General features: G+C 44.2%; 1 protein-coding gene across 1 annotated transcript in view; it reads left to right on the forward strand.

The window, feature by feature from the left end:
* klhl1 (kelch like family member 1) overlaps nt 1-21643 on the forward strand; it is a 203423-nt gene that overhangs the window by 43432 nt on the left and 138348 nt on the right. Inside the window, exon 3 of the mRNA XM_033023035.1 lies at nt 6839-7035. Coding sequence (XP_032878926.1) covers nt 6839-7035 — 197 coding nt within the window. The remainder of the gene's footprint in view (nt 1-6838; nt 7036-21643) is intronic.

The raw sequence follows: 21643 nt of genomic DNA on the forward strand, positions 1-21643 counted from the left end.
TTCTCTATCTGTACCCAAGCTGTTTCACTATCCTGATCCTTCAACGCAATATCCTTCCTCTCTATTGCCGTTATTCCCTCCCTTATTAAAAGGGCCACCCCTCCTCCCTTTCTTTCCTGTCTATCTTTCCTAATTGTCGAGTACCCCTCTATATTTAACTCCCAGTCCTGATCCCCTTGCAGCCATGTCTCCGTAATGGCCACAATATCATAACTATATATACTTAATTGCACCGTTAATTCATTTATCTTATTACGAATACTCCGTGCATTTAGATAAAGCACTTTCAGATGATTTTTACTACCCTTCCTTTCCGTTTTTGCCCCTTTTACATCTAGAGCTTTATCTTCACACATTCTGTCTCCTGTCACATTTTGACTTTCCGCTTCCCCACTGATACCCTGCTCTATTTCCTCTACCCCTGCCGTTATTACCCCCCTTGATACCTCCCCCCCGCTACTTAGTTTAAAGACCTCTCTACTGCCCTAGTTATATGATTTGCCAGGACCCCAGTCCCAGCACCGTTCAGGTGAAGTCCGTCCTTACAGAACAGATCCCCCCTGTCCCAGTACTGGTGCCAGTGGCCCAAGAAACCAAACCCATTATTCCCACACCAGTCTTTGAGCCACGCATTCAGCTTTTTAATTTTACGTACCCTCGCCGATTTGGCCCGTGGCTCAGGTAGCAATCCGGAGATCAGTACCCTCGTGCTGGTGAAGACAGGAACAGGGAGATAGGGGATCTGAATGTGTGGCTGAGGGGCTGGTGCAGGGAGCAAGGATTTATATTTAGAGACCACTGGAATCTCTTCTGGGGTAGGGGTGACCTGTACAAAAGGGACAGGTTACACCTTAACTGGAGGGAGACTGACATTCTGGCAGGCAGGTTTGCTATGGTACACATGTGGGTTTAAACTAAATAGTGGGGGGGAGGGATTGACAAATTGGGAGTATAAAGCCGAAGTTGAAGGGGAAATGAGTACAGGAAAAATTACAAAAGATTCTCGAATTATTGGGAAGGAAACTTTGAGAAGGGATAAAAGAGTAAGTTCTGGGCCAATTGCGAACGGTGTGAGGGGGGAAGTGAATATGGAGGTCAAAGTGTTGTATATGAATGCGCGAAGTATAAGAAATAAAGTGGATGAGCTTGAGGCTCAGTTAGAAATTGACAAGTATGATGTTGTGGGAATTAGAGACATGGCTGCAAGAGGGCCAGGGCTGTGAACTGAATATTCAAGGGTATACCTCCTATCGAAAAGACAGACAGGTGGGCAGAGGGGGTGGGGTAGCTCTGTTGGTGAGGAAAGAAATTCAGTCGCTTGCAAGGGGTGACATTGAAACAGGAGATGTGGAGTCAGTATGGTTAGAACTAAGGAATTGTAAGGCTAAAAATACCCTAGTGGGACATCTACAACCCCCCAAACAGTAGCTTGGACATAGGGTGCAAGTTGAATCAGGAGTTAAAATTGGCATGTAGCAAAGGTAATGCTGTGGTTGTTATGAGAGATTTTAACATGCAGGTAGACTGGGAAAATCAGATTGGAACTGGATGCCAAGAAAGGGACTTTGTAGAGTGCCTTTGTGATGGATTCTTAGAGCAGCTTGTATTGGAGCCTACCAGGGAGAAGGCAATTCTGGATTTAGTGTTATGTAATGAACCGGATTTGATAAAGGAACAAGGTTAATGAGCCATTAGGAGGTAGTGCCATAATATGGTCAGGTTTAATCTACAATTGGAGAGGGAGAAGGGGCCATGAGGGAAGAGCTGGCCAAAGTTGACTGGAAGATACCCTAGCAGGGATGACAGTGGAACAACAATGGCAGGTATTTCAAGGAATACAGAAGGTGCAGGATCAGTTCATTCCTAGGAGGAATAAAGATTCCAAGGGGAGTATGGGGCGACCGTGGCTGACAAGGGACGTAGACAGGAAATAAAGAGTAGGGATTAACGGGTCCCTTTCAGAATGGCAGGCAGTGACTAGTGGGGTACCACAAGGCTCGGTGCTGGGACCGCAGCAATTTACAATATACATCAATGATTTGGATGAAGGGATTCAAAGTAGCATTAGCAAATTTGCAGATGACACAAAGCTGGATGGCAGTGAGAACTGTGAGGAGGATGCTATGAGAATGTTGAGTGAGTGGGCAGATGCATGGCAGATGAAGTTTAATGTGGATAAATGTGATGTTATCCACTTTGGTATAAAAAACAGGAAGGCAGATTACTATCTAAATTGTGTCAATTTGGGAAAAGGGGAAGTACAACGGGATCTGGGGGTCCTTGTTCATCAGTCTATGAAAGTAAGCATGTAGGTACAGCAGGCAGTGAAGAAAGCGAATGGCATGTTGGCCTTTATAACAAGAGGAGTCGAGTATAGGAGCAAAGAGGCCCTTCTGCAGTTGTATAGAGCCCTAGTGAGACCACACCTGGAGTATTGTGTGCAGTTTTGGTCCTCTAATTTGAGGAAGAACATTCTTGCTTTTGAGGGAGTGCAGCGTAGGTTTACAAGATTAATCCCGGGGTGGCGGGACTGTCATATGCTGAGAGAATGGAGCGGCTGGGCTTGTACACTCTGGAGTTCAGAAGGATGAGAGGACACCTTATTGAAACACATAAGATTGTTAAGGGTTTGGACATGCAGGAGGCAGGAAACATGTTTCCTATGTTGGGGGAGTCCAGGGGCCACAGTTTAAGAATAAGGGGTAAGCCATTTAGAATGGAGATGAGGAAACTTTTTCTCATAGAGAGTTGTGAGTCTGTGAAATTCTCTGGCTCAGATTGAGATGGAGGCCAGTTCTCTGGATGCTTTCAAGAGAGAGCTAGATAGGGCTCTTAAAGATAGCGGAGTCAGGGGATATGGGGAGAAGGCAGGAACGGGGTACTGATTGGGGATGATCAGCCATGATCACATTGAATGGCGGTGCTGGCTCGAAGGACCAAATGGGCTACTCCTGCACCTATTGTCTATTGTCTATTGTCTATCCATCTATGACGGAAGGGAATAAACCATGTTTACTAAAAAAAGGAGGACATCCCAATAGTATTATAGTAGTAATTGGGAGCAGATGTGGCAGTGATGGAGAAATTGAGATTAGGGGACAGCATCTTTGCAAGTGGCTGAGTGAGAGGAAGTGTAATTCAGCTGAATATCGGTTGGGTTGTAGTAGACATCAGTTGATAGTAGGTCCTCAGTGATGGAGATAGAGGGATTAAGAAAGGGAAGAGAGGTGTCAGTGATAATCTAAGTGAATTTGAAGGCTGGGTGGAAGTTAGTGGTAAAGTTAATGAAATCAATCAGTTCTGCACTGGTGCAGGAGGTAGACCCAATGCAGTCATTACATAGCTGAGAAAGAGTTAGAGGCTGGGAAGGGGATGGAAGGAGGTTTCCACCACTGCGTATGAACATGAACCTCCAATTTCAGGTACTCCTTGCTTTCACCCTTCTTCCCCTCCCCTTCATCCCCTCCCCTTCCTAGCTCTCCAACAGCCTACTCTCTCCGCTTCTTACTTTCTTTCCCCCGTACATTTCCTTTCACAAGTAAAATTCTGTTTAAGGACGGCAAAACTTAATCTGGACCAGAGTTAAGAAATTTGCAATGTCGCAATCAATAGAGGGTTAACATGATGGATTCCAAAGGAGATTCATGCACTAAAGAAAAATATGTCAAGGAGTATCTAAAATGCAAGGTTAATGCTTCCAGGTAGTGAGTTCCAGTCTTAGTTCTGGAAAGAAACCATCAAAACAAATAGGATCCATAATCTACTGGACCACATTTGAAGCCGAGATTTCTGTGGTGGCCATAGAAAGGCACAGATGATGTTCCTGTCAAATTTAGGCTATCCACAAGGGAAAATGAAAGTTAAATATTCAGTGAGGTTTTGGGAAACAGAAACCTCAAAGGAAAGGTGCCCCACCACAAACAAATAGATGAGAAGCGGTAACTTCTAGGAGACTTCACTCGTGAATTTAGTCAGATCCACTGTCTGGAAAATAAATGAAAGTTTTCTGTTGACAGCATGTCACAATCTCCAGCATATTAATCGGGAAAAAGATCTGCAAAGTTTTTAATGCACAGTTCAATATCTGTTCCAAATTTTCCAAATGAAATAGGAGGCAGTGCTGCTCTCAGATCAATCCCATCAATCCCACGCTTTATGTAACCCATTAAATGCGTATTAACCACCTCCAAATACCCATTTCCCCACCCCTAATTTTCCTGTCATCTGGACTTGGGGTAATTTACAGCAGCAATTAACTTATCATGGCATGTGTTTGGAGGAAGGAACCGCAGGACTTAGTGGAATTCTAAGCAGTCACAGGAAGAACATGCAGACTCAATGTGTATGGAGGAACTGCAGATGCTGGTTTAAACTGAAGCAGACACAAAAAGCAGCATCCCTGAAGAAAAGGAATAAGTGACGTTTCGGGTCGAGACCCTTCTTCAGACTGAGAGTCAGGGGAAAGGGGAGTGAGAGATAGAGATACTTCGGACAAATGAATGGAAGATATGCAGAAAGCAATGATAATCAAGGAAATGTGGATCCCACAAGATGCTATGTATGCAATGCCAGAGTTCGGGATCTAACCAGGGTGGCTGGATCTGAAAGAAGTGCATACCCTGCCCCACAATTCTGCTGACCTATTGAATGAACTTCATTTTAGTACATTCCCTACAAGGTGCCTGGTATCACAAATGACTTTGAATATCTCAACCATAAAAGATAGTGCCATCACTCCTGTTACCCAGCCACATATACGTATGTTGTGGATTTTATTTTCATAGCTCACTCAGAACAAGGATTTTAAATTCCACTGTTATAACATGATCAAGGCCTTTAATAGAACTAGGCTGCTTGATATGAAGCATAAAATTAGTCAGTTTTCCTAATTGACCAATTCCAGCCCTCACCTTTAAATTGCCAGGGCATAATGAACAATACGATAACTAATTCAATTGCTTTAAGGTAACACCTTTCATGTATAATCCAAGGCATTTAAGCGCTAATAAATCCCTTTATTAGTGACCTTTAATGGTAAGCAATATTTAGATATATGTATTCTATACTGCTCAGAAATATTCCAATAATTTTCTATTTAGTAAGAGCACAGACTTCATACGCTTTCAGAGTTTTTTTTTCTATTGGCAAATTACTGTCCCAGTGCAGTGTGTGGTGAAGCAGGATAGATCTGAATGATTCTGGACTTCTGTCCATATGAGCTCATGGTGGAACTTCAAAGGGTGCTTTCTGTATTTTCCCAGTCGTGGTGAGTACCAATCATTAACCAAAAAAACATAGTGCTCCTTCAGATTGATGGAGGATCCCAACCCAAATTATCATCTGTCCATTTCCACCACAGATGCTGCCCGAGTTCCAACTGCAGCTTGATGTTTGCTTAAGATTCCTGCATCTGCAGCCCCATATGTCTGCCTCTGATTTATTTGTTTGTTGCCCGTAGAATGTCTTTCAAGTCTTACGGATTTTTCAGGGAGATACAAGGAACTGCAGATGCTGGTTTACAAAACAAGACCCAAAGTGCTGGGGTAACTTAGCAGATTAGGCAGCATTGCTGGGAAAAGGCATAGGGGAAGCTTTGGGTTGGGCCAGGACTACATTTTACAAGCGGTAGGATACAGTGTTTTTTTTAATTTGTTAATGGTTGGACAATAGGTGGAGATGAAAAGACAAAGTATTAGATAAGGATAGAAGAGGGAGTATTATGAAGAGTTACAAGCACTTGAAAATTAGCCCGCAACTTAACTTGACTCTGCACTTGTTTTTCCATTGGGATGGATTCTTGTGAACCCATCCTTCCTGCCCACCAGCAGACAGAGTGACCTCTGCACTGAGAACACTTTCATATATAGTACTACTGAGGTCCCACCCCTTGAGCTTGCCCCCTGTCAAAAACTTTTGACCAGTTTTCCATAGTATCTGACAAAATATTCAAATGCTTTTAAATAATTAAAAAAAACAAAGCCTGGCAAAAAAAAAAATGAAGAAACAGATTAAAATACCACAGAATAATTACAAACATTAAGGTAAAATAGGTTGAGCACTTATTTGCACCGAGATTTTACCACAGGGTTGTTGACTCCATTCACATGAATGAGATTGCTGTTCCTAAACCAACCTTCTCTGTCATAAGGTGAAGGGGCTGGATGTGAAGTGCATCCTGACCCAGCTTCAGCACTTGTCAAATACCAGCAAGGAGCTGATATTCTTTCATAAGCTTGTTGCTAGTAACCAAAGACCTGTTTTTTTTCCTCTGTAAAGATTAGTTCAGTCTTTCCTGGAATTATGTACTTGCTTACTTTTTTATAAATTTACCGTCAAATCAAATTTGCAGTGATTTTCCCAATGAAGTCATTTTAAAACTCAACACATTTGAATTGATTAAACTGTCGATCCGAAACGTCACCCATTCCTTCTCTCCAGGGATGCTGCCTGTCCCGCTGAGTTACTCCAGCATTTTGTGTCTACCTGATTTAAATCATGTTGATTATAAAATCTCTAAGGTGTGGGAGTTGAACAGTTGAATTGTGTCAGTATATCAGTTACATAATACGGACTGGAAGCTTCACAATATGATGATTTGTATTGCATTTCAGTGGCTGCTGTAGAACAGTTTATCGGTTGCATGGAATCTGCAAGCAAACTTCAAATCAACTTTTTTTTTAATGTGTTTCATTTATTGTTGACAAGCACAGAGAATAGAACACATGTCTGTGAACATTGCATGAAGAAAACAAACTTATTTTTTGAAAATCCTTGTTTCCCATGTTTCTCTTGAGAACATAATTGTCACCCTGTGTTTGGGAAATTGATCTGCTTTCAGGTTGCCTGGAGTTAAAAGAGGAGACGATTGAGAATCTCCTTGCAGCTGCCTGCCTACTCCAGCTCCCCCAGGTGGTAGAAGTGTGCTGCCATTTTCTGATGAAGTTGCTACATCCGTCAAACTGCTTGGGTATTCGTGCTTTCGCTGATGCTCAAGGCTGCACTGAATTAATGAAGGTGGCTCACAGCTACACTATGGTAAGGTTACAGGGGACGTTTTATTTAGAACCACTTTGTTGTGTCACTTGCTGGCCCTGCATGTGCTCCTGTTCTATGTGAGCAGACTATATTTCCACTGGAGCCGTCTGTGCTAAGGCCAACCTGTCCATTTCTACCAGGCAAGTGAATGGAAATGTTGTTGGAGATTGCATTTGTGGGGAGTGGGACCTCAGCTGACTTCTGTTAGGAAATTCAATGCAGAGAGCGACAAGGGGAGTGGAATAAATCCAGTAGATCTTATAAAGAATTTGGACTGGGGCAATGGGCCAAATTGCAACCTCTGAATTGCACATTTCAATAAGATGTTGTGCTGACAAAGCCAGTCTCCATTTCAGGAGCAAATGCTTGTCAATTTACCTCACTATATGTGTTTGATGGAGCTGCTGAATTACTTTGTAACAGTTATTCCTGTGTTTGTTTTTGATCCTGATGAGATTATGTTCAGTCTCTTTTAAACTGGTAAAATAAAAGTGATATTAAAATTAGTATTGACGGCATGTCCCACACTACATAGCAGAGCTTTTTGTTTTAATTTAATGTTATGATACAGAATTTCAAACAAGTTTCCCTTCCTAACGAAACAGAATTAATTACATTCTAGAGTAAGTGGGACCCGTTGGGTCCCAGCTTCACACGGGAAGGCTGGTCCCCCAATGCAATATTCCACCTCTCCACCAATTTCAATATCGCTGGCCAGTGGGGTGGGCAGGGGTGGGGGGGGGCGGGGGTTTCTGGAGTGCTAGTATGGGTGTTCTGGGCCAGACTGGTTTCCAGACCACATAAAACCACATAAAACCACATAAAGCACATGAAGGTCACTTACAGTTCAGTAGACACTCAGTGTTGTGTAGATTCTCAGCTCAGTCTGAGTTTCGTGGCCTCTCCCTCGCCATCGTGCAACGACTGAGCCATGTCCAGACTTCTGGGTTTTATAGTCCCTCCCCCCTTGGAAGGGGCGTGGCCTTCATCACGGTGATTGACAGGAGAGAGAAATCTCAAGATTTTTTAAACACTAAAAACTCTTTTATTTTATATCGATGGGAAAAATCCTTGGGGCCTGATCATCGGAGGAGGACTCTGAGTAAGATGGCCAAAAAATCACAGACATATATGGTAGTGTTTTTTGTAAAATCAAACAACAGCACAAACAGAAAGTGGTCAAGATGAGACTTTTAATTATATAGATAATCATTATTCTCTAAGTATATCTGCACTGCACAGTTCAAATTTGTAGGTTACAAGAAACTTTCTTTTCGCAATCAAAGCTGAGTCAATTGCTCATTGGTGATCTTACCAATAATGGTTTTACACTTCAACTAAGTGGAGTTGGATTAAGAAGTGATTTCTGTTCCTGAATGTCATCTAGAAAAATCACATTCACCATGCTGGTACTTTCTGAGGTTCTGTTGACTGAAATCTCCAAATCTCTGAAGGACATTATGGTATAGAGATGGTGCTGCAAAATGGTACGGTGTTCAAGGATCAGCCAAAATCTCGATTGATACCAGAGCAGACTTGAAGGGCCAGGTGACATATTCCTGCTCATATTCTTTATCTGCTTAAACTATTCATTAAAGATTGGTTGCCTCCAACAGAGAAGGGGAAGCGAGTACTTTGAGCACCATTTAACAAATAAAGGTTGGTATACTTACTTTCTGTTTACCAAAATCAAATGCCTGTTTAAGTGGTGAAAAACTAAGTGAAATGAAGTGAAAACCACACTAAAGCATGGGTGATTTAGATAGTAGTTTCAAAGATGAATCGGGGATGTTTCCATTGTTTTCTCCATTGCGTGTAGAGATCAGTCTTAAATCACATCTGAAGTATTTTAACAAAAATCTTGTTCTCTTTATGTGTTGGTGATTTTGGATGAGGTTCTGAGCATTATTGGATTAAACTAAATGCTGTTTTCAAAAGATACTGGGTTAGTTAATAAATACTGTTCTAGGATTTGTAAAATACCAGAATTACACCAAGAAACATACAGGATCATGCTTAAAGCATTTCAAATTGGTATTTTAACATTTTGATTGTAATATTCAAACACTCCTATATACACTTGATGACAATGATAAGCATGCTTTAAAAAATGATATGGCAGATGTTCATTAATATAACTCGGCATCCTGGAGTACTTTCCAGTCAATATGCTACATTTTTGGAAATGCGGTCAACAACTATAATGTGGGAAGCAGCATCCATTGTACACACATTAAGCTCTCACAATTAGTAATATGATAATGCCAAGTTTTCATGACATTGCTTGGAGGATATTATGTTGCACTACCTCCACTTTGACTAATACCATTGAGTCATTTGCCCAGCTTGCCATCACCGACTGTACAACACGTACTATTGGAATGGAGATGATGCTCACATTTCCAGCGTGACACTTCAACCACTGATGGAGTTTCATGAGTCCATTGAATGACCCATTAATCTCACACGTCTTTTAGACTATTTGGTGCAGCCTTAAGCTATCATTATATCATTAAGCACGTTTAGGTATTTTAATGAGCACAGAAAACCAGTCATACTCTCTCTTTTTACCTTGGCTACATGAATCTTTATGTAAGGCAAGATAATCCTGCACCCATTTTTGGGAAATTTCCCAAAGTGGATCTTGAGTTTTAACAAGTAAAGCAGAACTGGGGGCAGCACAGTGGAGCAGCGGTAGAGTTGCTGCCTTACAGTGCTTGCAGCACCGGAGACCCGGGTTTGATCCTGACTCCTGGTGCTGTCTGTACGGAGTTTGTACATTCTCCCCGTGACCAGCGTAGGTTTTCTCCGAGATCTTCTTCCCACACTCTAAAGACGTACAGGTATGTAGGTAGGAAAGAACTGCAGATCCTGGTTTAAGTCGAAGGTAGACACAAAATGCTGGAGTAACTCAGACGGTCAAGGAGCATCTCTGGAGAGAAGGAATGGGTGACGTTTTGGGTCGAGACACCTCTTCAGACTGAAGAAGGGTCTCGACCTGGAACGTCCCCCATTCCTTCTCTCCAGAGATGCTCCCTGACCCGCAGACATTTCAGCATTTTGTGTTTACTAGGTATGTAGGTAAATTGGCTTAGTATAAGGGAAAATTGTCCCTAGTGTGTGTAGGATAGCGTTAACGTGTGGCAATCGCTGGTTGGTGCGGATACGTGGGCCGAAGGACCTGTTTCCGCGCTGTATCTCAAAACTAAACTAAATTAAACTGGTAGGATGCAGGCAAGGTTTTGATCAATGTTGGCACTTTGCAGCAGTATTTCTGTAGATTAAATCAGACCAGCAGAACTAAAATTTTAATATCATCTCAACTGGATACAGCGTGCAATGCAAATGAATAGTTTATATCATTAAGATGTTAATATCAACATGCAGAGATCTGGATGACCACTAAATCACTATCTGGACATTTAAACATCATCTGTGAATCCAGTGATAAAGTACATTGAAAAATGCAATATGGTGTAATTTTAGTGCACAGCGCACTCTTGAAATAGCTTTCTGTGGTGAGAAAAATATTGATACAGATATTTCTGAGCAATCCATAAAATGTAATGAAATAGAAATTGAAAAATGTCCTAGCTCTTTAGTGGCAATATTGATGAATTTATTAATACCATGAAATGTGCTATTGCTCTATACCGTAAATATTGGATAATTTAATTATGTATTAATAAATGGAGTTGTGCAATTAATATGTTAGCATGTACCTATAAGTAAAGGTGGCTTGTGCCTGTGAGGAAGATATGAGTGGTGGGGGGGGGGGGGGAAATACCTTGATAATGTTGAAGAGATCTGCAGAGATTGCCAGCATCGCTTAGTGACACAGATATTTGGCTATCTGAGGAAGAGTGCCAGAACAACCACCTTGCTCTCAATGGCAGCAAAACCAAGTAGCCGATTGTTGGCTTTAGAAGAGAAAGGCAAAGGAACCACAAACCTGTCTTCCTTGATGGATTGGTGGTGGAGATAATCTATAAGTTCCTGGGCATGGATATCTCTAACTGAAGCATCCTACCAACATTTAGAAAGAAGTCGAAAGGGCATGTCCCACTTTTACGACCTAATTCACGACCTCTGCCGAGTTTGCCCTTGACTTATACTCGCAGCATGGTCGTCACGAGGTCGTAGGAGGTCGTAGGTAGGTCATAGCAGGTGGTGATGCTGGTCTTGAGTACTCGCGGCATCAAGTATGTCGCGGCGTTTTTTATGCCTGATGAAAAATGTCCACGAGTAAAATTTGTGAATTAGGTCGTGAAAGTGGGACAGGCCCTTTAGGCTAATATCTACTTCAATGGAGACCCTCAGACTATCTTTGATCGGACTTTACTGGACTTTACCTTGCACTAAACATTCACATTATTCCCTTTATCATGCATCTGAAGATTGTGAATGGCTCGATTATAATCATGTAATGTCTTTCCACTGACTGGTTAGCACGTAAAATAGACAATAAACAAAAGCTTTACACTGTACCTCGGTACATATGACAATAAACCGAACATTCACATCCTATCATATTTAATAAATAAAGAATGGTATATCTGTATGCTTTGCTCATGAAGAACCAACAAATCTTAAGTAAAACATACAGGTATGGAAGGAAGCCATTCAGACAAACTAGCTTCATCCACCATTCAATTAGGTTGCAGGAATCTATATCTAAACTCCATTATGGCAATCTTTTCTCCAAAGCCCTGCTATTAACAAAATTCTCTTTTTTTTTTTTTCCAAATTTCCAAATTTTTATGTGGAGAAGTGGCTTCCCGCCAGCACCCATGAATACCCGGGCTCTAATTTTAAGACATTGTGCTCCTGTTTACATATTCTGTTGTGCTGCAGCAATTAAGAATTTCATTGTTCTATCTGGGACAAATGACAATAAAACACTCTTGATTTTTGACTTTTGACTCTTCCCTGAAATAGCCCTTGAAAAGGAAATGTTTCCCACAATACTTCCTCCATCTTTAAAAATATATATATTAACTTGCCTCTTAATTTTCATGACTTAAGATACTATCTCTCAGATGGAAGTATCTCTTGCAGGAAAAAAATGTAATTCCGTGATAGGTGTTACCCGTGTGATGGGTTAAGTTATGTATTGGATGTTTGCCAATTTCATTCAGGATTTTCCATCGTTTGATTTTGATTACTCCCAATATCTATCTCGTTATTTTCATTAAAATAACTGAATGAATAAGATTTCAATCTTTTGATCAATTAATCATTTCAGCTTTTGGAATTAATTTAGGGTTACATTAAATGCATTGGTCCTATCAGCAAACACATCGTTACTACTATGCAAGAGATGGTTGTAAATTTAAGTAATTATGTGTTTGCTGATAGGACCAATCTCTGCTTAATGCACTTAATGATGTATTTAAGGATTATGTTATTGGTCCAAATAATTTGAATTGAAATGGACTCAGAAAATATCTCATTCACAAATGTCTTTTGAGACAAGAGACAAGAGACATTTATTTGTCACATGTACCAATTGGTACAGTGAAATGTGTGGTCACCATACAGCCACTTGAATAAAAAAGAGCACAGAACACGATAGTCTTTAACATAGACATCCCCACACAGCGGAATCAAAGTTTCCCACTGTGAGGGAAGGCACCAAAGTTCAGTCATCCTCCTCCGTTGTCCTCTGTTGTTCACCTGTGGTCGGGGGGCTCCCGAACCCCTCGCTGTCGTGGGTACAGGCGACCCGATGTTCAGGCCCTATCGCCGGGATGCTGGAACTCTGACGTCGGAACGGGAGAACAACCTCAGCGGCTTGGACATCCGAATCGGCCACTTCGTACCAGAGTCCGTGTCTCTCAAAGTCCACAGGCTGCGCTGGGTGGAGATTCACGCTGGCGGCCCTCGGCAAAAGGTCCCAGGACTCCGTGATGTAGAAGTCAGCGTCACCCACGCTGGAAGCTCTGCAGACCACAGCTCCGTGATGTTGAAGCAGTAGGCCCAACACTCAAGCAGGCTTCAAACGGCGATCCAGGTAAGGCATCGCCCGCTCCGCGGTGAACCCAGTGCTGCGCCACAGCTGAAGCTTTGGCCTGTTCCCGGCAGGAAAGGCCGTGCCAATCCAGTTGGTACGCCGTGAGGATGGGGGCGAGGACGAGACTCGAAAAATAGTCGCATCCTCGCCAGGAAGTGACTGGGAAACGGTTTTCCCCTTACTCTACCCCCCTCCCCCACATAGAAAAACTAAAGAAATCTCCAAAACATACTTTTAAAACAGACTAAAAATTTTAAAAAGATAGCAAAACAGACAGACTGTAGGCAGATGCTGCAATCAATGCGGCGCCCCTAGTGGTTCAGGTCATCAGTTCTTACCAAGTCTAAGTTAATATTATTATGGATGCAATAGAAAAGTGATATTGTGTTTTAAACATGCCTTCTTTGGACTTTAGACTTTAGACCATGCCACCCCAATTCTGTTGTAGATATGACCATGAATTGAACCAAGCGATATTTTGGTGAAGCTCCTCTGCACCCTTTCCAGTGCAATCACATATTTTGTATAATAAGGCAAGTAGAACTGCTTAATATTCTAGTTGTGTCTTAACTATGGTTTTATAAAGTTGGCCATAAGTCCATGTGATGAGAACAGAATTAGGCCATTCGGCCCATCACGTTTTACTCTGCCATTCAATCATGGCTGATCTATCTCTCCCTACTAACCTCATACCCCTGCCCTTTCCCCATTGCACCTGACACCCATCATTATCAAGAATATATCTATCTCTGCCTTAAAAATATCAATTGACTTGGCCTCCACAGTCTACTGTGGCAACTAATTCCACAGATTCACCACCCGCTGACACACACCACCTGCTGACACAAAACAAATTCCTCCTCATCTCCTCCTAAAGGAACGTCCTTTAATTCTGAGGCTATGACCTCTGGTCCTATACTCTCCCATTATTGGAAACATCTTCTCCACATCCACTCTATCCAGGCATTTTGTGTTCAATGTCGAATTTCACGAATTACATGCATCCCTCTTTCATCTATTAACGCTGCCACCTTCAAAGGTCTTTGAACTGGTACTGAAGTCCCTTGGTTCCTCAATACTCCTTCGGGACCTAACATTTTTTGTGTATGTATCCCTATGAGAACCGCTAAATGCATCACCTTGCAATTATCAGGATTTCCACTATTGTAGTGTAACTAGACGTAGAATTTCACTTCAATATATATATATATCAATTAATTGCTTGATGTATAAGCAGGTTTTCTTGCTGTAACTGAAAAGGTTCCTTCAATGAAAAAGAAAATTAAGATTAAGCTTTATCTTTTTTCCAAACTTGCTATCTTTTTTAATGTATTTTGGGATGTGGGTTTCGTTAGCAAGGCTCATACCTCATTGCTCTTAAAATATTGTAGTGAGTTATGGCTATGAACTTCACCAATCCATCTGCTGAAGGTGCTGTTTGTGAGAGTATTCCATGGTTTACACCAGTGACGGAGAAAGACAGGGGAAACTTTTGTAACTCACGAAACTAGCTCTGTTAGGCAACTTGATTGGAATGGATGAGTTGGACAGAAAGGCTTGTTTATGTGTTGCACAGTTTCATGTCTCTATGGTCATAGCTGCCAACTCTCACGCTTTGAGTGTGAGAGTCACGCATTTCAGCCAATTCTCACGCCCTCACGCTGATGACAGAATTCTCACGCTCTCTTCAGTCCTTACACAGCAAAGATCCTATAGCGGAGCTATATGATCTTTGCTGCACAGTTTGTCTCTTTGCATCACATGACAGCGATCTGTGTGGTCTGGGGAAGCATGTTGGTTGACGGCTGTGTGACGTCGCGTCTCTTCTCTCTTGGTCGGATGTGCAGCTGCCAGGTGTCAGTGCCTCTCTGCACCGGCTGCGAGCGCTGCGCTGCCAGCCGCCGCTGCAGCCTCGCTCCCTCCCTCACTCCCTCCTACCCTTCAATTCACTCGGCAGCGCCAGCGCCGCCAATCCACGCTACACTGTGCCCGCCAGACTCCCCATTGGTTGGCCGGGGAGAGAGAGGGAGGAGAGAGGGCAGGGAGAGAGAGAGAGAGAGGGAAAGAGAAAAAGGGAGGGATGGAGGCAAAGAGACACAGAGGGAGGGAATGTAGAAAGGCGATGAAGGAAGGGAAGGAAAAAGGGGAGAAAGAGGGAGGGTGAGGAAAGAGTGGGAGGGGGAGGAAAGAGGAGGGAGGGATGGCGGGAGGAAAGAGGGAGTGAGTGGGGAGGAAAGAGGGAGTGAGGGGGAGGATGGAGGGATGGTGGGGGAAGGAAAGGTGTGTGTGTGTGTGTGTCTGTCTCCCTGTGTGTGTCTCCTTGTGTGTGTGTGTGTGTGTGTGTGTGTGTGCCTCCCTGTGTGCCTCCCTGTGTGCCTCCCTGTGTGTCTCCCTGTGTGTCTCCCTGTGTGTGTCTCCCTGTGTGTGTCTCCCTGTGTGTGTCTCCCTGTGTGTGTCTCCCTGTGTGTGTCTCCCTGCGTGTGTCTCCATGTGTGTGTCTCCATGTGTGTGTCTCCCTGTGTGTGTCTCCCTGTGTGTGTGTGTGTGTGTGTGCATGTCTCTGTGCGTGTCTCTGTGCGTGTCTCTGTGCGTGTCTCTGTGCGTGTCTCTGTGCATGTATCTGTGCGTGTCTCCGTGTGTGTGTGTGTGCCTCCCTGTGTGTGTCTCCCTGTGTGTGTGTGTGTGTCTCTCTATGTCTCCCTGTCTGTGTGTGTGTCCCCTGTGTGTGTGTGTGTCCCCATGTTTGTGTCTGTCTGTCTCCCTGTGTGTGTGTGTATGTGTCTCCCTGTGTGTGTGGGTGTGTGTGTGTGTTTTCCTTTGTGTATGTGTCTCCCTGTGTGTCTGTTGTCACATCCTAGCCTTAGAAAGGGCAGTCACGCATTTCAGCCAATTCTCACGCTGATGACAGAATTCTCACTGTCTTCAGTCCCTGCACAGTTTGTCTTTTTGCGCTACATCACAGCGATCTGTGCAGTCTGGGGAAGCGCAGCTGTGAGTGACGTTGCATATTTTCTCTTCTTTCTTGGTTGGATGTGCAGCCGCTGACAACATGAAACAGCAGGAGATAGAACTAACTAGGTGAATCGGTTGTAAAACATGGGGGGACCACAATGAGGCCAAACATCTAGGACGGGGTTCGGCGACTTACGGCATACGGGCCGAATCCGGCCCGTAACCCGCAAAAGCGCGTTTTATTTTCAATTCGTTTTCGCGGGGTCGGGGCAGGCGAGCCGACCTGAGAACTGCAGCCAGTCCCTGGGACGTGAGCTAATCTGGGAACGGCAACCAGTCCCTGGGAAAGCAGAATGCCAACTTGATCATTATGGACAAATTGGGCCAGCCAGGTACATGTTGTATAACTCTGACTCTATGCAGATCTGAATGGGCTTAGAATTACCATTTAAGCAAAATTGCCCCCACATTCCCCTATTTTGATTCTTGAGATTAATATCCCTTTGCTCTGTTAACAGCGTTAAAGTAATTATGAGGTAGAGTCAGGAAAGGGAACACGTTTTTTTTTAGTTTGTTTTAATTTGTTAGTTGATTGTTTGTTGATTGCCATAATTTCTGAAATGGTCTTAAAGCAACTTAACTGTTATAAAGCAATAATAAGTGATTTTTGTCCAAACAATTGGAACTTGCATAAAATGTTTGCTTTATTAGCAGGACTGCCAACTCTCACGCATTCAGCATGAGACTCACCCACCCTCACCTCCGGCGGCATTGAGCGTGAGACTCACGCATTTCACAAAATTCTCACGCTCTCACGCTGATCACAAAATTTCTCACGTTCAAAAATCTGCAGGTGCTGGAAGTTCAAAATAAAGCAAAAATTGTTTTATAGGTGGGTTAAAACCACGAAGGGAATATAAGGTGAATGCATAATCTTTTTCCCGGGATATGTGATTCAAGCACTAGAGGGGATTGGTTTAAAGTAGGCTGTCAAACTACTGGCCCGCCGGATGATTTTGGGGGAAAAAAAGTAGTTTAGTTTCTCCCATGCAGATGGTGAGATAGGTGAGACACGACGGCGGTGGTCCCAGCATCAATCCCCCTCCCCCTTCCTCCCTGAGGCACGGCACACACCACCCACCCTCACCTCCGGCGGCTCTATGTCTGTCAGCCGCTCTGTCCACACCCCATGGAGTTTTAACCCCGGCCCGGAGCCAGGAGCTGACCGGGTGAGTGGTGCCGCCTCCGGAGCCGCGGGGATGAATCGCTCGCTAAGGCTCCGCTCCGATGCCTGACCCCCGGGTCGCTGACCCTCACCTCCCCCGGGTCATTGACCTTCACCTCCCCCGGAATCCAGCTGTACAAGGAGCACCTGGGCCGACCTGCATTCCTGGGAGGGGGGGAGGGAAATGCTTCCCGGGCATCGCCAAGTCCCCGCTCACTCCGGATGGTGTCACCGCTTCACTGACACACTCTCATACACACACTGGCACACACAAGGTTTAAAGGGATATGGGCCAAATGCGGATAAATGGAACTAGTTTAGATGGGGCATCTTGATCTGCATGAACAAGTTGGGATGAAGGGCCTGTTTCTATGCTGTAAGACTATGACACATTGTAGAAAGGGCGCAATTGTTCTGGAGAGGATCCAGGGGCGATTTATGAAGATGTTGGCAGGGCTGGAATTTTTTTCATTTTGAAGAAAGATTTGATGACTGGTATTGTATTCTCTGCAGCAACGGAGGTGAAGAAAAAACTTAGTTGAGGTGATTAATATTATGAGAATAGGACCCGTTTTGCTTAACAAATAGTGTAGGAAGGAATTGCAGATTCTGGTTTAAACTGAAGATAGACACTAAAAACTAGAAAAACTCAGCAGGACAGGCAGCATCTCTGGAGAGAAAGAATGGGTGATGTTTCGGGTCGAGACCTTCAGCCTGAAGAGGTTGAAAACCAGCCATAAAACACAATGACTGGACATGCGTGTTATCCAACTAAGGGCAGAAATCAGAATCATGTGTTCATCTTTATTCACGTGACACCATAATAAATATATTACAGTAAAATTAATTAAATGGGGTGACACGGTGGCGCAGCGGTAGAGTTGCTGCCTTACTACCACATGGGTTTTTTCCCGTATATTCCGGTTTCTCCCATATCCAAAAGAAGTGCAGGTTTGTAGGTTAATTGGCTTCTGTTAATTGTCCCTGGCGTGATGGATGGAATTGGTGTATGAGAGATTGCTGGTCGGTGTGGACGGTGGGTTTAAGGGCCTGTTTCCATATATATATTTTTACAAATATATCTTAATTTCATTGAACCATATATCATTGAATATGTGGTATTATTTTCGTCTTGTTTCTATATTCAAAGGGCAAGGTTGATTGATTTATTTATGCGGAACAATGATGGAAGTCAGACTTTTGCTTTGTTTCTCTGTTTTTCTTTATATATATTTGCATAACAGCATGAATATAATCTGATTTCCATACATGAATATAGTCATTCATGTGCTGCAGCTGTTTATCAGAGCCTGGCTGTATTGTGGAATGTAATTAGGAATGTAATTTAGCTTAACCTTATTCGTACCTAATCCAATTTAAAGCATAAATGTTGCATTCAAGTTTCAGTTAAAAGGCTCACTACTGTATGCACCAGATTGCACAATTTCAAATTGAAAAATGCAAAAGCTTACCACCGTGTACTCTAATCTGTGAAGGACATTCGATTTTAAAGGCACATCCATGGTAATTGAACATTGGCAACACACACAAGTAGGCTTTCTCATCCTATTACAGACTTTCCCTGTTCCCTAGTCAACCCTCCCACATTGTTATGCAATTTAAACTAACTTATTTTCTTACAGTTTCACTGATAGAAACGTAGAAACACAGAAAAATAGGTGCTGGAGTAGGCCGTTCGACCATTCGATCCAGCACCCCTATTCACTATGATCATGGCTGATCATCCAAAATCAATATTCCCATTCCTGCTTTTTCTCCATATCTCTTGATTCTATTAGCCCTAAGAGCTAAGTCTAACTCTCTCTTGAAAACATCCAGTGAATTAACCTCCACTGCCTTCTGTGGCAGAGAATTCCACAGATTCACAACTCTCTGGGTGAAAAATGTTTTTACATATCTCAGTCGTAAATGGCCTATGCCTTATTCTTAAAAGGAGACCCCTGAGTCTGGACTCCCCCAACATTGTGAACATTTATCCTGCATCTAACCTGTCCAGTCCCTTAATAATTTTATATATCTTTCTATAAGAACTCCTCTCATCCTTCTAAATTCTAGTGAATACAAGCACAGTTGACCCATTCTTTCATCATTTGTCAGTCACGCCCATTCCGGAAAATAACCTGGTGAACCTACGCTGCACTCCCTCAATAGCAAGAATGCCCATCCTCAAATTAGGAGACCAAAACTGCACATAATACAGGCATTAGATTTCACCGCGGACCCGCAGATTTCCGCGGATTTTGAAATTTGTAAAAAAAAAATCTAAATCTCTATTAATGGCTTTCCGTGAGACAGTGGGGGTGGAACTAATGATCGAGGGTGACAATTGGATGATAGGGACGTTGGTCATCAGGCAGTGGGGGGACGGGACATGATGATTCAGCACGATAATTGGAGGAGAGAGGCGTCTGTCAGAGGCAGAAGTGGGGGGGGGGGGGATTGAGCATAGAGAGCAGTGATTGGAGGAGGGAGACATCCGGGGGCAGGTGGAGCGAGGCACCATGGCCAGGAGCGCAGTTAGCGTCGTCCCTGGGAAGGCAGCGGAAGATTAACTGGGTTTCCGATTACTGGGCTGGGAAAGGCCGGGGCGCAGTGCCGGGGCCTTGTCGGTATCAATAAGTGTTTTAAAGCAAGTAGAGAGACTGCGTGTGAGCCCTGGTGAGCTGAGGGGGGAGTCTCTGCGAGTGTGCGTAAAGGTGAGATGACGTCCCTGTGAATGTGAGCAGTGAGGGGGGTCCCTGTGAGTGTGAGCAGTGAGGGGTGTCCCTGTGAGTGTGAGCAGTGAGGGGGGTCCCTGTGAGTGTGAGCAGTGAGGGGGGTCCCTGTGAGTGTGAGCAGTGGGGGGGTCCCTGTGAGTGTGAGCAGTGAGGGGGGTCCCTGTGAGTGGGGAAGACCCTGTGAGAAATTAAGGGTAAACAGGCAAGAAAACGATGTGATTTCAAGGTAGAATTATCAAACAAATTCTGCATAAAGGGGACGCTGCCCTCTTTTACCCCCGCCAGGGGCGTTGCTCCTTGGAATCCTACCAGGGGGCAATGCCCCCTGGATCCCCATTTCTCTTCTGCTTTTTTCAGGTTTTTCCCTGTCTCATGCCTGTCTCACCAGGGCCCTGTACAACTGCAGTAGGACCTCCTCCGAAACTCACATCCTCTCGCAATGAAGGCCAACGTTCCATTAGCTTTCTTCACTGCCTGCTGTACCTGCTCATCTGATGAAATTATTTAACTTGAAATGTTAACTCAGTTTCTCTCTTCACAGATGCTGCCTGTCCTGCTGAGTGCTTCCAATATTTTCTATTCTGATTTCAGATTTCCAGCATCTGCAGTATTTTAATTTCACAATTTTAGTTTTTCTATCTTTTTTTTTACCTATTTCAATACCCGTGTTAATGTCACTTACTATTCATTTTATGCTTTTACTTTAAAGTAAGTTTGTAAAAATCCAGTGAACATGGCGAGATTTACGTCACTTTGAAACTGGAATTACACCAGTCTGGTGAAGTTCCAAATAAGAAACAGAGATGAAGCACTAACTGTTAATATGAAGTGCGATTAGATTAGATTAGATTAGATTCGTTTTATTGTCATTCAGACCTTTCGGTCTGAACGAAATTTTGTTTCCCTGCAGTCATACATATAATTTTTTAAAATGGCAAAAACACACAATCAACACAAATTTAACATCCACCACAGTGAGTTCACCAAACACCTCCTCACTGTGGTGGAAGGCAAAATCTTAAAGTCTCTGTCTCTTCCCCCTTTGTTCTCCCTCTGCGCCGAGGCGACGGTTCAAACTCCGCGGGTGGTTGCTGCCTCCGCCGCAACTCCAGGGCCGAGTCGGGTCTCCGCCGCTGCTGCTGCTGCTGCTGCCGCCACCGCAGCTTCTGTGCCGAGCCGGGTCTCCGCTGCCGCTGCTGTTGCTGCTACAGCTCCAGGGCCGAGTCAGGTCTCCGCTGCCGCTGCTGTTGCTGCTACAGCTCCAGGGCCGAGCCGGGTCTCCGCTGCCGCTGCTGCTGCCACAGCTTCTGTGCCGAGCCGGGTCTCCGCTGCCGCTGCTGCCGCCGCCACCGCTCCAGGGCCGAGCCGGGTCTCCGCTGCCGCTGCTGCCGCCGCCACCGCTCCAGGGCCGAGTCAGGTCTCCGCTGCCGCTGCTGCCGCCGCTACCGCTCCAGGGCCGAGCCGGGTCTCCGCTGCCGCTGCTGCCGCCGCCACAGCTTCTGTGCCGAGTCAGGTCTCCGCTGCCGCTGCTGCCGCCGCCACAGTTTCGGGGCCGAGTCAGGTCTCCGCTGCCGCTGCTGCCGCTGCTACAGCTTCGGTGCCGAGTCCGGTCTCCGCTGCCGCCGCTGTTGCTGCTACAACTCCGATGTCGCCAGCTCCGCCATTAGGCCTCGGCGCAGA

This window comes from Amblyraja radiata, chromosome 6 (genome assembly GCF_010909765.2).
Source record: "Amblyraja radiata isolate CabotCenter1 chromosome 6, sAmbRad1.1.pri, whole genome shotgun sequence".
NCBI classification, from domain to species: Eukaryota; Metazoa; Chordata; class Chondrichthyes; order Rajiformes; family Rajidae; genus Amblyraja; species Amblyraja radiata.